Genomic DNA, 16119 nt, shown 5'->3' with positions numbered 1-16119 from the left:
CCACAAGCTGTAGCTTTGCAGCCTTCCAGGCTAGAGAATTTCTTTTTTTGCATGAGCCATGGAAATAGGGAGAATTTTTGCATTGGCTGCAGCCTTGCTCCTCTTCATTTTCTCCTGGTCTTTTGTTCTTGTTTTGCTTTGGGAGTCTCAGTGTATCACGGAGACTGCCCTTGAACTTCTGGTCCTCCTGCCTCCGTCTCTGGAGTGCCGGGATTTACAAGTGTATGCCACCACAACCTACTTAGTCTTTCCACTTCTTAGTTCATGATCTTAATTTTTCCTCTCATTGGAAAAAGCAAAAACCAAAATTATAGATAGAAGTTATCGAAACTCTACCCCATGACACCAATACGATCTTAGGTTTTTTTTTCCCTTATACAGATCAAAGTGTTTCTGGGTTTGTGTGTGTGTGTGTGTGTGTGTGTGTGTGTTTTAAGATTTATTAATTTATTATGTATACAGAAGAGGGCACCAGATCTCATTACAGATGGTTGTGAGCCACCATGTGGTTGCTGGGAATTGAACTCAGGACCTCTGGAAGAACAGCCGGTGCTCTTAACCTATGAGCCATCTCTCCAGCCTGTGTTTCTAGTTTTGTCATGACTGTGGTGCCACACACACGTTTGGTTCCCAATCCTTTGGGAGGTGGAGGCAGAGGCTAGCCTGGTCTACATAGCAAGGTCCAGGTCAGCTTGGGCTACATAGCGAGTCACCACCCCCTATTTCAAAATAAAGTGAACCACAGGGCCGTGGTGGCTCATGCCTTTAATCCCAGCACTGGGGAGGCAGAGCCAGGTGGATCTCTGGGAGTTCAAGGCCAGCCTGGGGCTACAGAGCGAGTTCCAGGACAGGCACCAAAACTACACAGAGAAACCTTGTCTTGAGAAAAAAAATAATAGTAATAATAATAATATAATAAAGTGAGCCTAACTTTAAGTTTATTTGTACTCAAGAAGGTTATCAGAATAAAGCGAAAGGAACCCAAAGTCCACCCCACTCTGTGTTTTGTTTGTTCTCCAGCGCTGGGGATAGAAACTCTTGAGCGATAGGGTATGCTCTGCCTCTGAGCTGCACCCCTGGGGTTTTGAAGAAATAATGATCCCTAGCTTTTGGATCAATTGCCTCATCGTTTCACAGTGTTGAGGAAATGCAGCTGCCTTGAGGCTTGGGGCACTGGTGACTGCCACGCCCAGGGTGCAGGGCAGGAGCTAAGAGGTGCAGATCCTTCGGTCTGAACTCCATTACAGACCAGGAACCATGCATGTCCTTCGATTGCTGAGGAAGGATCCCCCATCCCCCAAAGTCCCTTGATCCCCTTCATGTTTACCGAGTGAGGACATTAAGGAGGGCTCATCTTAAAGGTTTTTTGTTTTTTGTTTTGGTTTTTCGAGACAGGGTTTCCCTGTGTAGCTTTGCGCCTGTCCTGGAACTCACTGGTAGCCCAGGCTGGCCTCGAACTCACAGAGATCCACCTGCCTCTGCCTCCCGAGTGCTGGGATTAAAGGCGTGCACCACCAATGCCCCGGTGGCGTCTTTAAAGGTTTTAAAGCCCTCGGGACCTTGTCTGTTTCCTTTCTGGGACTTTTTGTGGATCAGATGTTCACTGGCCTCCACCACCCGCCTTATTGTCTTAGTGGCATTTATCTTTGAAACGTTATTATCTCTTGGAATTTATCTTTGAAACGGTATTATCCCTTTGCCTCTAGAATGTATGTTCCTTGTTGCTAGTTCCACAAGTTCGTCCTATACCACTAGGGTCCCCCTTAAGTTTTTGCACCCTGCACCTGCGGCTCCCCACACAGAGGCCTCAGGCCGCTCAGCGGTCTTGGTCTCCCCCTGGCGGCGACATGATGCCACTACTCCATGCTAGGCACAAACACAAGACACTGCTTTGGATCTTGGAGGGTGGCTTTACTCAGCAGGGAGGGAGCAGGCCAGGAGGGACCCCTGCAATTTGAGGGGGCGTGGCCACGATGTGGGTGGAACCCCCGGGTTGTCCCTCAGCCGGCTGGAGATAATTGATGTACCCTGAAGATAATTGATGTACCCTGAAGATAATTGATGTACCCGGCTCCATGCGTGGTCTGGGTGTGAGCGGGACCTACATTCCAGACCTCACCCCGTTGGTCTCCAGGTCGGTGAGGTTGCCTCGTAGGGCTTGCTCTTCCTCGAAAGCCTTGAACAGGGAGTTGAAGTTGCCCGCTCCGAAGCCCTGTGGCGATGGAAGGCAAGAATGAGGTGGGGACCTAGCAAGTATCGGGTGCTACCCATTGGGTGTGGCCTTACTTGGTGGTTGTGGCGCTGGATGACTTCCAGGAAGAGTGTGGGCCGGTCCTGCATGGGCTTGGTGAAGATCTGCAGGAGGTAGCCTTTCTCATCATAGTCTACCAGGATTTTCAGCTCCTGGGAGGAAGAGCAGACTCCGTTAGAGGGAGGCCCACCCGCTCTTGTAGGATCCTTGTGGGATCGTCAGAAACCTTGAAGGTTCCCGCACCACCAAAGCCAATGAAAGACCGCTGGCCCCAGTTTCAGCCGCCTGAGCCACCCTGGTGCTAACTCCTGCTTGGGGTCCGGCTTCCTTTCACCCCATTCTCTCATAGCCCCCATCAGATGTCACTGGAACTCTCTTCCGTGTTGCTGATGCGAATGTAAAATGCTGCATCCACTTTGGAAAAAGAACCTGGGAGTTTCTCGGAACGTTAACCGTGTCTTCTGCCCCAGAAATGGCTCAGTGGGTAAGAACACTTGCTACCGAGCCTGACCACCTGAGATCGATCGGCGGGTCCCAGGAATCCACATGGTGGAAGGAGAGAGCTGACTCCCACATTTGTGCCATGCATGCCCACGCGCACAACAAATAAACGCAAAGAGAATTTCTTAAACACATTCGCAGGTGCCGGATCGTTAGACTCCTGTATACACTAGAGACTTGAGAGGGGATGTCCATGCAGAACCTTGTACACCAAAGTCCACAGAAGCATTAGCCCTGAAAACCAAAAAAATAGACCCAACTCACAGCCACCAACTGATGCAGGGATAACCAAAGTGTGATTTACCCACACAATGCAATGGGATGTTATTCAGTCGTGAAAAGGATCAAATGCTGGGTAGGCCTGGGCTAGGGGGCTGGAGAGAAGGCCCAGCAGTTAAGAACACATGTTGCTCTTCTGGGGAACTCAAGCTCAGTTCCCAACACTGGTATCAGGCAATTTACAACCGCCTGTAATTCCAACTCCAGGGAATCCCATGCCTCTGACCTCTGTGGCCTCTGTGGCCACCTTCATGTGCAAACACTCATATGCAAACACACACCCACACATTAAAAACAAACAAACAAATCTTTTCTGTTTGTTTGTTTTTGTCTTTTTTTTGGCTCTGGGAGGGTTGTTTTGTTTTCTGAGTTTTTTTGTTTTGTTTTGTTTTTTCGAGACAGGGTTTCTCTGTGTAGCTTTGGAGCCTGTCCTAGAACTTGCTCTGTAGACCAGGCTGGCCTCAAACTCACAGAGATCCGCCTGTCTCTGTCTTCTGAGTGCTGGGATTAAAGGTGTGAGCCAGCTGTTTGACACTTTTTTAAAATAACTTTTTTTTAAAGATTCATTTCATGTTCATTGGTGTTTTGCCTGCATGTATGTCTATATGAGGGTGTCAGATCCTCTGGCACTGGAGTTATAGACAGTTGTGAGCTGTCATGTGGTTGCTGAGAATTGAACCTGGGTCCTCTGGAAGAGCAGCCAGTGCTCTTAACCACAGAGCCATCTCTCCAGCCCTTTTAATAATTTTTTTTTTCAGAGCTGAGGACCGAACCCAGGGCCCTGCACTTGCTAGGCAAGCACTCTACCACTAAGCTAAATCCGCAATCCCATCCTTTTAATAATTTTTTAAAGATTTATTTATTTTATGTGTATATATATATATATATATATATATATATATATATATATATATATATATATATATATATATATGGTGCTCTATCTGGATGTACACTTATACCCAAAAAGAGGACATCAGATCTCATTATAGATGCCTGTGAGCCACCATGCGGTTGCTGGGAATTGAACTCAGGACCTCAGGAAGAGCTGATAATGCTCTTAACTTCTGAGCCATCTCTCCAGGCCCTAAGTTGGTGGCACATGCCTGGTCTACAGAGCAAGTTCCAGGACAGGCAGAACTATTACACAGAGAAAAACCTGTCTCAGGAAACAAAACAAAAACAAACAACACTCCCCCCCCTACCCTCCCCACCCCCCGCCAGCACAAATCTTAAAAAAAGAAAAAAGAAAGAAAGCAGACAAGTCACATCAGTAAGCTCTGGGTTTGATTGAGAGACCCTGCCTCAGTGAATAAGGTAGAAGAGCGATGAGGATGATTTCCAACAGCAACCTCAGGCCTCCACATGAACCCACACTCACATGTATGGCTCATACAGGCAAGCATGCACATACATGTACATACCACACACACGGGGGTGGGGGGGGGGGGGGGTGGAGAGAAATTAAACATTTTAAAGTTATAAAAATAAAAGCAAGCTGGGCTGTGGTAGCGCACACCTTTAATCCCAGCACTCGGGAGGCAGAGCCAGGTGGATCTCTGTGAGTTCGAGATCAGCCTGGGCTACAGAGTGAGTTCCAGGAAAGGCGCAAAGCTACACAGAGAAACTCTGTCTCAAAAACCAATAAACAAACAAACAAACAAACAAATAAATAAATAAATAAATACAATCTGGGCAGTGGTGGCTCACGCCTTTAATCCTATCACTAGGGAGGCAGAGGCAGGTGGATCTCTGTGAGTTTGACGCCAGCCTGGGCTACAGAGCAAGATCCAGGACAGCCAGGGCTACACAGAAACAAAACAAAACAAACAAACAAACAAAAAACAAAACAAAAATAAAGGCAAAATGACAAAACCTCCCAATAGTTTCTAACCAAAGAAGAGAAAAACCCCCATATCATAAATAGCCATAAGAACTGTCCCCTGCTAACCTGCCTGGCCTCCATCCTAATTCAAATGTAGCCTTCTTTCTGTTCCTCACACACTTGTTGCCTGTGCCTGCTTCAGGACCTTGGCGTGTATTGCTCTCTCTGCCAAGACTGCTCTTTGCCCAGCCCTTCACGTGGCCAGAACCTTCTCATATAGATTTCAATTAAAGTCGCCAATTTGGAAAAGCCTTTCCCAGCTACTCTCTTGAGGCAAAGCAGCTTCAAGTGGTCCGTTTTCATTTTCTGCCTGGTGCCAACTCTGTCGCTTGTCCCTGACACCCCCATTCCCTCACCCCAGTATGCAACTCCCATGCTGGGCAGGATCTGGTCTGGGTTTTCACTCTGTGTGTGTGTGTGTGTGTGTGTGTGTGTGTGTGTGTGTGTGTGGCCCAGGGAGCTCAGGATTCATGTTCTTCTAGCTGAGCATGGGCCGGGCCTCACCTCCAGCACGTCCATGCTCTCCTTCACCTGGATCTTGGCTGTCTTGAGATTCCCCCGCAGCAGCTTGTAGTAGGAAGACGGGACAGCCAAGAACTCCATGCCTCGCTCCCTCAAGTGGCGGATCTGTCACGGAGCAGGGTCCAGGTCAGCCTGTTTGTGTCTAAGCTCAACTACTATGACCAGGGGGACCTGATAAGGCAGGAGGCAGCAGGGTCCTCTGTCAGGATGCCGTGTGACCTTCTCCCTATGTCTGAGCTCCACAGAACAGCAGTGATTGCTCTCACAGAATATGCACTCTGTATCTGGCTTTCTATGCGTTGCTAGGGAAACTGAGGCAGAAGCGATCTGTGTCTGTCTCAGCACAGCAGCTGGATGATTTAGGTAGATGGAAACCAAGCATGTTGCTTCATCTTAACCCACGATGATGCCCCAGGTCAGAGTCACAATTCAAGGTCCCCTCCATGGCCTTTACCCCCCCTACCCCCACCACCCCTTCTTCCTGACTCCCTCCCCTCATTCTGCCCTAGCCACACACTTCTCCTCGCTGCTTCTGCAACCTTCCTGGCTTTCTCATCTTTGTTTTGGTAGTCCTTCCTGTCTGGGGTCCTCTCCCCATTTCTGTAGATGACACTTCTCAAATGCCCCCTCCTCCATGTGGCCCTCTGTCCCGGCTAGTCTTATGTCAACTTGACATGGCCTGGAGTCATCAGAGAGGAGGAGGCCTCAACTGAGAAATGCCTTCCACAAGATCAGGCTGGAGGCAAGCCTGTAGGACATTTTCCTAATTAGTGATGGATGGAGGAGGGCCCAGCCCGTGGTGGGTGGCGCCATCCCCTTGGCTGGTGGTCCTGAGTTCTATAAGAAAGCAGGCTGAGAAAGCCATGGGGAACAAGCCAGTAAGCAGCACCCCTCCATGGCCTCTGTATCAGCTCCTGCCTCCAGGTTCCTGCCCTGCCTGAGTTCCTGTCCTGACTTCCTTCAGGAAGAACTGTGGTGTGGAAGTGTAAACCAAATATACCCTTTCCTCCCAAGTTGCTTTGGTCCTGGTGTTCTGTCACAGCAATAGAGACCCCCAGTAGGACACCCTCCTTGATTACCCTATTTAGATGTGCCATGCCTTATCTTCCACCCTCTCTCGCCACTTCCCAGCTTTTTTTCCCCACCGCTCCAACATCCTGTCCATCCTTTGGGCCAGGACTGAACTAGTCCTTCCTTAAGGGCTGGATAGGACCTGGCCTCCTCGAAGGCTGCATCCGTAGGCAAAGCATGTTTAATTTGGCTAAAAGGACATAAGTGGTCTTATAGTCTAATAGTCTTATTTTTAGAGTGAGGCACATTGAAGCCCAGAGAGCGCACTGAATCCCCTGGGGGCACACAGCAAAGTGCCAGTAGGGCTGGGACTAGAGCCCAGGCTTCCTTATACTTGGGACTAGATTTTTCTGCAGAATGAACCCTTCCATTATAGTGTGTGTGTGTGTGTGTGTGTGTGTGTGTGTGTGTGTGTGTGTGTGTTGGGGGAGGTGTGGGGAAGGAAAGCCCTGTCATCCCTCCAGAGGGACTGCCACCACCATCCCCTCCTACTTGGCAGAGACTGTCCCAGCAGTGGATAGAGAAGGCACGTGGACCAGGAACAGGGTTCTAACCGTTGTGATGATGTCTTCTGTCTTGAGAGCGATGTGCTGGACCCCAGCACCCCCATTATAGTCCACATATTCCTAGGGGAGGGGAAAAGGGGAGGAGACCACAACTGTTTGTCCCGTCACTCAGACCTGTGCCCTGTAGGAGCCCTCAAACCCCCCTCCCTGTTCTCTCCCTACCTGAATCTGGGACTTCTTCTTGCCCGGAGCTGGCTCATTAATGGGCATCTTGATAGACTCCTCATAGTTGGCCACCACAATGGAGCGCAGAGAGCTGTATTCCGTGTGCACCTGAGTGTCATCCACGGACCAGAAACGGTGGAACTGCAGATTTTTCAGGTACCTGCAGAGTGGCCAGGAGACAGAACCCTTGAGTGCCTGCCCGGACTCACTTACTGTCTTCTTATTTCCACCATGGCGCATATGTCCGTTAAGCAGGCTCTACAAAAAGTGACATCACAGCCAGGCGGTGGTGGCGCACGCCTTTAATCCCAGCACTCAGGAGGCAGAGCCAGGCGGATCTCTGTGAGTTCAAGGCCAGCCTGGTCTACTGAGTGAGTTCCAGGGCAGCCATGGATATATAGAAAGACCTTGTCTTAAAGAACCAAAGAGTACATATATAAGTAAGTGGATTTGGCGGTATCTTCCTCACATGCAAAAATAATAAATAACAATATATAACCAGACTCAGGTAGGTGGCGGCACTCCTTGATGAGGGTGAGCCTTTCACAGTGAATGCCTGAATCTGTAACCTATGCGTTAAAGAACTGGGGAAGTGGGGGGCTGGTGAGAACACTCAGTGGATAAAGGCGTTTGCCACCGAGGCTGACGGGCTCCACCCGTGGGACCTGGGGGACGGAAGCGGAGAATCAACTCTCACCCATTGTTCTCTGGCCTCCACACATGTGCCGTAGGACGTGTGTGTCCCCACACATGAAGCACACGTAAAAACTAATAAATAGATTTGGCAAGAGGCCTTGTCTCCTGCCATAAAGAGGGATAGGCCAGCGTCTCACCACTCTGAGGCAGACGTCATTTCTTGGTCAGGTTGGTTGCCTACAATATGGTCGATCACCTCGAGGTTGCAGCTGGGCCTAGAAGAGGAAAGGGGTTGGAAGATGAGAAGACTAGCCCCCCCCTCCCCCAAACCTCTTCATTGCCACAAACCCTTCAATAACACTAGTAGCCCACATTTTTGTTCCTGCTGTGTGTTAGGCACAGTTAACTCAACAGCTGTTAACATCCCCATTTTAATTTTTTGGTTTTTCGAGACAGGGTTTCTCCATGTAGTTTTGGTGCTTGTCCTGGATCTCGCTCTATAGACTAGGCTGGCCTCGAACTCCCAGAGATCTGCCTGACTCTGCCTCTGGGGGGCTGGGATTAAAGGTGTGCGCCACCACCGCCCAGCTCTCCATTCCCATCTTATGAGGAAGAAACATAGACATGAAGTAGAATTCTTGCACGAGGTTAAACGGCTAACTAGAACATGTTAGAGCTGGGGATGTGAACGCAGACAGTCTGGAGTGCAGGGGTGTGGGGTGGGGGAGCGGTCTTCCTCTTCTATGCCACTGCTCGGTGCCTGTCCCACCTTCAAGAGTTCCTCAGCAGATGCCTCCAGATGTTCCAACCTGCCAGAGAAGCCCACTTCACAGAATGGGGAGGGGACCCAGCTTTCTACCACTCCCACACCAAAGGGCACTCACAGTTTTGAAAGTAGGGTGTCCTTGTGCGTGGGGGCCTCGAATCCAGGTAAGAAACGGCCAGTGTAATTGATCTTCTCCACCAGGGTGTGTGTGGTATCTCCATACTGGGGGTGGGGAGCAGCTGGAGTCAGGGAGAAGCCCCTACCCTCCCAACCCTATCAAGGTTCTGGTTTCAAGGCACAAGCTGAACTCTTGAGTTCCACCATGAATCTGCCCCTGACTCAGTGGACAATCCTTTCTGGAATGCATGGCTACCTGCCATGTTGGGTAGTGTCTTCATCAGTAGGTCCAGAAACTGTGACATGGGGATTCCCTTTTCTTCTTCACGGCTTTATGTTTTAGATTGAGTCTAGGCTTACTGATCACTAAGTTCCAGGGATTTTCCTGTGTCTGTCCCCTAACCCCAAATGCTGGGGTGACAGGTATGCATTGCTGTGCCCGCCTTTCCCCACGCCTACCCCCAGTGCTGGGGATTGAACCTAGGTCCTTATATATGCTAGGCAAGTCTTCTACCACTGAGCTATGTCCCCAGCCTCCACTGTGCCTGGCTTTTTATGTAGGTGCTAGAGATCTGACCCCAGATCCTCATGTTTGCACAGCAAGATCTTTACCCACAGCGCTGCCATCTCATCTCCCCAGACCTCTTTTCACTTCTTAGATTTTGAGTTGCTCAGGCTGGATGTGAGCCTAAGCGCCTGGAATTGGTGATCCTCCTGCCTCAGCCTCCCAGATGCTGAGATCACAGGCCTCCCTCACAGGACTAATTTTAGCAGTCTTGAATATAACTTTGAGGAAGTGGGACTCGTGGCTGCCTCAGTCTCCCGATAACAGGAGCGCTGCACAGGCTTGCCGTCCTTGTGGAAAGGGTACCGTAGGCTGGACATTGACCCCCCCCCCCAGGTACTTTCCAGACATAGGAGGGGTTGTAGCTGAAGAGACAGAGGCTCAGAGGCTCGGTATGTGCCCAGGGCACATGGGAGGTCCGACTCCAGTTCTTGCTCAGTTCAGCCATGCCCCAGAGGGGGAGGTTTGCTCAGAGACACCACGCTAGTGTGGAGTATGGCTTCCTCAGATGCCACGGCTCCCCTCTTGTTTAAAGCCCCCACCTCTGCTAAAGCTTAGACCCTCCCCCCCCCATCCAAGCAGTTTCTTCTCACTGGGGAGGATGCCTGGCGGCTCCCAGCAGCCTCTGAACATTGGCTAAACATTGCCAGAGATCAGTCTTGAGGAAGGCTGTTCTCTGAGGCATGCGGATAGGGTGGTATAATGGGTGAGTTGGGGGCGCATGGGGGGGGGGTTCTGGTGTCCCGGTGGGTCCCTGTAACAGTGGGAATGGAACATCAGAGTTCACTCACCGTCTGTAGCACCGCGAATTTCACCTTCCCAAACTTGTCTTGCTCCACCCAGGGCTCCCTCACAATTTTGGCGCCCCGTTCCCGGGCTTTCTGTATGGGAGACCAAGTTGGGAGAATGGAGAGGGCTGGAGTCTCCCAGAGACATCTTGTGCTGCTCCTGCTGTGGATCGTTCTGACGTGAGCAGGACACCTAGCTAGCTACTGTCAGCTGGATCCTCTGGAACCATGCCTCATGCCCATCTGGCAGGTAGAGAGACAGGTCCAGGCTCGGGGTGAGCACGCTTGTCTGCCCTGCCACTGCCAACTGGCTCTTTGGACCAGCCCTCTCTCCAGCCCTCAGTTTCCCCTCCTAGAAGAGGAGTGGCCACATAGCAAGCCGTGAACTGCCGTTAATTGAGCACCTAGTATGTCAGACCCTATGCCGAGCGCTCTGAACACCCAGGCTCGCACATTTTCTTAGCAGGAGCTCACTGGCTGCACGACATGCTCATATCACAGGCCGGGCACTGTTCTAGGGCTTAACCTCTCCAGTTCTGACGGTAACACTATACGGAGGTGGTATTGCCATCTCCATTCTGTAGCCGAGGAAACAAGGATGGAGAAATTAAGTCACATACTCAAAATCACACAGCTGCTCACTGAACCTCCAAGCTCCCATTTTCTTTCGTTTGGTGCATTATTAGGGATGCTTATTAGGCAAGTGCTCTACCACCAAGCCCAACCTATAAACAAGGAAACTCTTTTTTCAAGGAGAGTGTCATGTAGCTTAGGCTAGCCTCAAACTCTCTATGTAGCTGAGGATAACTTCGAACTTCTATCTATCTCCCCTCTGAGGCTCAGGGTGTGTATCACCATGGCTGTCTCTAGACTGCCTCTTGAGAACTCCGTGCTCCAGACATGATCATTTCAATCCTTTTTAGTTATTGTTGTTGTTGTTTCGAGACAGGGTTCTCTGTGTTACGGCTCTGGCTGTCCTGGAACTCATTCTGTAGACCAGGCAGGCCTCGAACTCACAGAGATCCGCTTGCCTCTGCCTCCCAAGCGCTGGGATTAAAGGCGTGCGCCACCACCGCCCGGCTTTCAATCCATTTTCTTTCCAACCTTTCAGCGAGGCTGTGATCATCCCCATTTTTGCAGCCATGGACAAGAGACACAAGAGAGCAGGCACACAGGAAAGGATGGGGGGGGCTGTGTCACTGCTGGTCCCACTAGCATCCAGCCTGACTGGTGGGGTCCAAGCGGCAGAGGCTTGCTCTGTCCCCCCAGGTGCTTCTCACCTGCACAATGTGCTCACAGTCTTCCACCTCGAATGCAATATCCTTCACCGCATCTCCATGCTTCACCAAGTGGTCGCCCATCTCTGTGTCCAGCAGGAGAATACAGGCAGTGGAGTTCCTGGGCCTCATCCCGGCCCCAGCCTCACCCTTGCCCCAACCCATGCCCTGGCTCCAACTGTCAGAGGCACGCTGCCACCCCTGTGATGCCCCTCACCTTTATTCCAGGGGTTGAGAGCAGAACAGAGAACAAACACAATCTAAAAAGTGGACAAGGGGATGGAATTGGTGGCCAGGAGAGGGTGACGTGCGTGCCCTCCCACTTCCCTATGGCACCCCTGGTGGGACACAAGGCTCCACCATACAGGATGCCTGGAGCGTGTGTTCCAGCTCCTTTCCCCTCAGCTTCTTCCACTGGTCTTCAGAGCTGGGAGCTTTCCCCTGGGGTAGCCGTGCACTGAATCCTAAGTGATCAGCGCTTATAGGACTCTAGGAATCCCATGGACCAGAGACCGCTTAAACACCCTTCTCTCACATCCTAGAGCCTCTGTGGATCCTGTGCTAGGCCAGGTTGAGAAGGGCATAAAACCAGGAAAATGCCATTGCCTGGGCCATGAGTCAGGGGCAGCTTTGCCACGCATCTTGGGACCAGCTGGGTGTGGGTCCTGAAATGATAGCGTCCCCCATGCAGGACACACTGGAGCCCTCAACACTAAGACACCTAGGTGTTGACTCACTTTGCCTTGCTTAATGACGTGGCTGACCACCTCCCGAGAGCCCGTCTCCAGGCCCTTGTAGGCCAGCGGTTCGAAGCCCATCTTGTTGCAGTAGAAGGAGGCAGCCTGGATGGCACAGAGGCAAGGGGTTCAGAGGGGTGTGGGGACCAACCCGGAGATCCCTAGAAGGGAGCCCCAGTCCACTGTCTGCCCTCTTGTCCCTCATTTGTGGACCCTCCTAGGAAGAAAGGCTACCCCCGCCCCTTTCCCTTTGAAAGGTCCCTGCTGGGGTCTGTGGCTCTGATTGTGTAATGAGGATCCAAAGTACCAGTTCTAGCCTGGCCCGGATCCTCCCCTCTCAGTAGCCAATCCCCTTTCCAGCTGGGGCCGGCCCCCTTAAGGAGGTCTCTCCGCCTGTTCTCTGCCCCCTCCAGCCTTTCTACCTGCTTGGCGTTGCCAACCCAGAAGGTCACGGAGTGGAAATGGAGGAACCGGCCTCTCTCAGGCTGCAGGAGGGAAGAGGGAGGAGGTTGAATGCCCGGATATAGGGTTCTCTTGCCACCGCTCTCCAGCCTCAACCCCCAAACCTAGAGACTGCCACCCACCACCCCTATCTTTGTCTAGCCTCCAAAGACATTTCTTGCTAGAGGGTTGGAGCTCCTTGAGAGTTCAGAACTGGGAACCCTAGACAGGAGGCCTGCCCAGGGTTCACAGAAGGAAATAAGCTGATGTGGAAACAGCATGGGTGTAAGGTAGACTGGAGACAGAATTGGAACAGGTTTTAGAGACAGGCAGGCATTTAGGAAGGGAGCTCCTCGGGAAGCCGACACTGAGTCCAGCTCAGTCAGTGGAGGGGATGGGGATGAACTTGAGTGTGCTGGTGGATATCACATCCTCTGGCATTCTTCTTCTTTGACAAACCTTGTTCCCCTCTCAGCCCAAGGGCCCCACATTTCTCCGCCAGCTTACCTTAGGTCCCTTGTTGGTGTAGGATGTCTAGGGAGGAAAGGAAAAACACAACGTGAGGTTTTGACAGAGGACTTCTTCAAGAGTCACCATGGGTCGGCACTCGCGGCTACCCCCATGGCCCAGACAGACTTACCATGGCTGATAGTGGTCACAGTTCTCGTGGTCAGGAAGACTGGGACGAGAAGCCCGGGGAGGTGCTGGCCAGTGTATTTACCACCTGGCAAAGGCAGGGCCCGCCCCTGGCCTGGGGAGGTGCTGGACAGTGTGTTTATATGGGGCAAAGGCAGGGCCCGCCCCTGGCCTGCCGTGGCCTTCCTGGGGGTGGGGAGCTGAGCTCACCCGGAGAGTACCTAGGCTTGGGAACCTCTGAGTCAGTTCTGGCTTCAAAGGGACAGAGCAGCGGTGCCATCCTCAGAGGGAAAGCAATGCTGTGATGGTCCACTGGCCAGTAGAGCATAGGCAGGGTGAGAAGCCAAGGGCACATTCTCTCTAGGACCCGGGGTAGGACTGTGATCTTTGCCATCTAGATGGAAAGCTCCAAAAGCAAGGCCAGCTTAGTGCAGGGGATATCTGATTCAGGGAGAATCAGCCAGGCTGTTGGGGCTTGGTTGAAACCCAGTTTGCAAAGCAAACACGTAGTAGATTCTATTGAGGGCAATGGGTTGTGTTCTGTGGTCATTAGAGGCATCGGTGTAGGGGGTTTGCATTCTGGCTCTGCTGTGGAAAGTCACCAGAGCCTGCAGGCCTCCATTTCTTTATCTGTAAAATGGGAACAATAGCCAGGTGTGAGGACACATATCTATAATTTGAGGTTCTACAGCTCAGGCACGAGGATTCCCACAGTTCAAATCCAGCCTGGTCTACATAGTGAGTGTGTGGCCAGCTAAGTCAGGGGTATACAATGAGATCTTTGTCACAGAAAAGGGGTTGGGTGTGTGTGTGTGTGTGTGTGTGTGTGTGTGTGTGTGTGTGTGTTTGTGTAGTGATGGATAATATGGGAGGGAATCGATGGGATGTCACGTAGTCTTTGGAATGGGACCTGGAACATGGTATGACTCTATTAATTTGTTTGTTTGATTATTATTTTTGGTTTTTTTGAGACAGGATTTCTCTATGTAACAGAGTCCTGTACTGGAACTCGCTCTGTAGCCCAGGCTGGCCTCGAACTCACAGAGACCCTCCTGCCTCTGCCTCCCGAGTGCTGGGATTAAAGGCGTGCGCCACCATGTCCGGCCATATGGCTCTATCTGTACTGTTTATAATTAGTTACAAAGCTTTGAGAACTGAGGGGGTGCCTTGGCCTTGCTATAACCTGAGTATTTCTTAGAGGGGAGGTTAGGGTTTTATTCCTGCCCTGGGCTCTTAGCACCACGGGATGTTGGGAAAGCGGAAGTGCTAGTTCTCGGGGGAGGAAGGCCCAGGATGCTTCATCCAAATCTTTGGGTCTTACTTCCCAGGAAGATGAAGTGACCACAGCTGGTGTTTACCCGAGGACAACACCCCCACCCCCTCTCTTCACTCTGGCTCCACTCCAGGGCCTGAGACCCCTTCTTGCTGGTTGACAGTGGAGAGTCTGGCTGAGGGCTAAGGTTTAGAGCGTGCAATTGACAAGGGATAGAATGAGTCAGCTCACTCTACGTCCAGGGCCCGCACTTCAAAAATCTGTTGTCATGCCGGGCGGTGGTGGCGCACTCCGTTCATCCCAGCCCTCGGGAGGCAGAGGCAGGTGGATCTCTGTGGGTTTGAGGCCAGCCTGGTCTCCCTAGTGAATTCCAGGAGAGCTTAGTTGACACAGTAAGACTCTGTCTCAGCCCCTCCCCATCCAAAAAAGGGGTGTATTTTGTTATCCCTGCCAGTAAAATGGGGAGACAGGGCCAGATAACTCTGTTGGCAAAGCACTTGCTTAGTAAGCATGCGGACCTGAGCTGAGCCCGTGAACCCACAGTATGTAGTTGTGTACTCTTTTTTTTTTGGTTGTGTACTCTTTTAATTTCAGCACTGAGAAGATGGAGACAGGAGGCTCCCTGGGCAGCCAGCCTAGTTAATCAACATGATGAGTTCCAGGCCAATCAGGGACTGCAACTCAAAAAGCAGGAACAGGGTGACCAGTCCCTGAGGAACAACACCTGTGATTGTCCTCTGACACCACATGCACACGCTCATGTACACACCATCATATCACACACACACACACACACACACACAGAGGGAGAGAGAGAGAGGGAAATGTGGAAATGGAGTAAACACACCTTAGAGGTTGCTGAGCTGGTGGGAACAGAGAACCAAACTCCAGCCTAGTTGATTCTGAAGTTGAATCCCGTCTACCCCTCCAGATATCATCTTTCCATTGTTAAACCTCTGCATTGGGAGCAGTTATGGAGGCAGGGTAGGTGGTCTCGCTCCCTTATTCCTACACGTCCTGGATGGCTCTCTCCTCCCCTCGCCCAGACCAGCTTCCACTCGGGGAGAAGGCCATCCATCCAGCCCTGGCCAGCAGGAACATTTTGTCCTTTGTTTGCTGTGGCCAGCTCAACCCCCTGCTGCTGGAACCTGGCCTGGCTTCTATCCTAGGCATAAGGCCAGCCTTTCCCGAATCCTGAAAGCACGTCATGAGCAGCCTTGGGGTTCAGGAGGCTGGAGTGGCAGGTGTCTGGCTTAGCTGGGCACAGGTGGTGCCTGTGCTTCTCCTCCCCTCTGGCTTTAACTTCCAGAAACGCCACGGCGGCTCTCAGTCATATTCTAGACAGGCTACCAGATGCTCGTCCACCTTTGGGCAGAGCCTAAGGAGGGAACTCTCAGGTCTTAGCCTCTGGGGCCTCCTGGTTCCTTCCTCATGCCATCTAGCTGGGCTCTGTTGGACATCAGATTAGTGGTAGTTGGAGGTGACCATTGCTGCTCTTGAAGCCACCCTGTGCTAAGGGACAGATTCCAGAAGCATTGTCCAAGAAAAAAAAAAAAAAAAAAAAAAAAAAAAAAAAATATATATATATATATATATATATATATAGAGAGAGAGAGAGAGAGAGAGAGAGAGAGAGAGAGAGA

General features: G+C 51.4%; 1 protein-coding gene across 1 annotated transcript; it reads right to left on the bottom strand.

Annotated features, from left to right (window-relative positions):
- Positions 1–1891: 1891 nt before the first annotated feature.
- Positions 1892–13261, bottom strand: Hpd (4-hydroxyphenylpyruvate dioxygenase). The gene is made up of 15 exons (XM_036172661.1): positions 13208–13261; positions 13075–13101; positions 12549–12611; positions 12127–12231; positions 11607–11649; positions 11393–11475; positions 10116–10205; positions 8761–8864; positions 8074–8151; positions 7238–7400; positions 7064–7135; positions 5421–5543; positions 2287–2403; positions 2064–2212; positions 1892–2023 (listed from the first exon to the last, which is right to left on the bottom strand). The coding sequence occupies exons 1-14, from the start codon at positions 13208–13210 to the stop codon at positions 2102–2104; spliced, it is 1182 nt and encodes a 393-aa protein (XP_036028554.1). The 5' UTR covers positions 13211–13261; the 3' UTR covers positions 1892–2023; positions 2064–2101.
- Positions 13262–16119: the final 2858 nt, after the last annotated feature.

Source organism: Onychomys torridus, chromosome 22 (assembly GCF_903995425.1).
Source record: "Onychomys torridus chromosome 22, mOncTor1.1, whole genome shotgun sequence".
Classification (NCBI taxonomy): Eukaryota; Metazoa; Chordata; class Mammalia; order Rodentia; family Cricetidae; genus Onychomys; species Onychomys torridus.
Note: the sequence above shows the minus strand (reverse complement) of the source record. Positions and strands in the feature narration are given on the sequence as shown.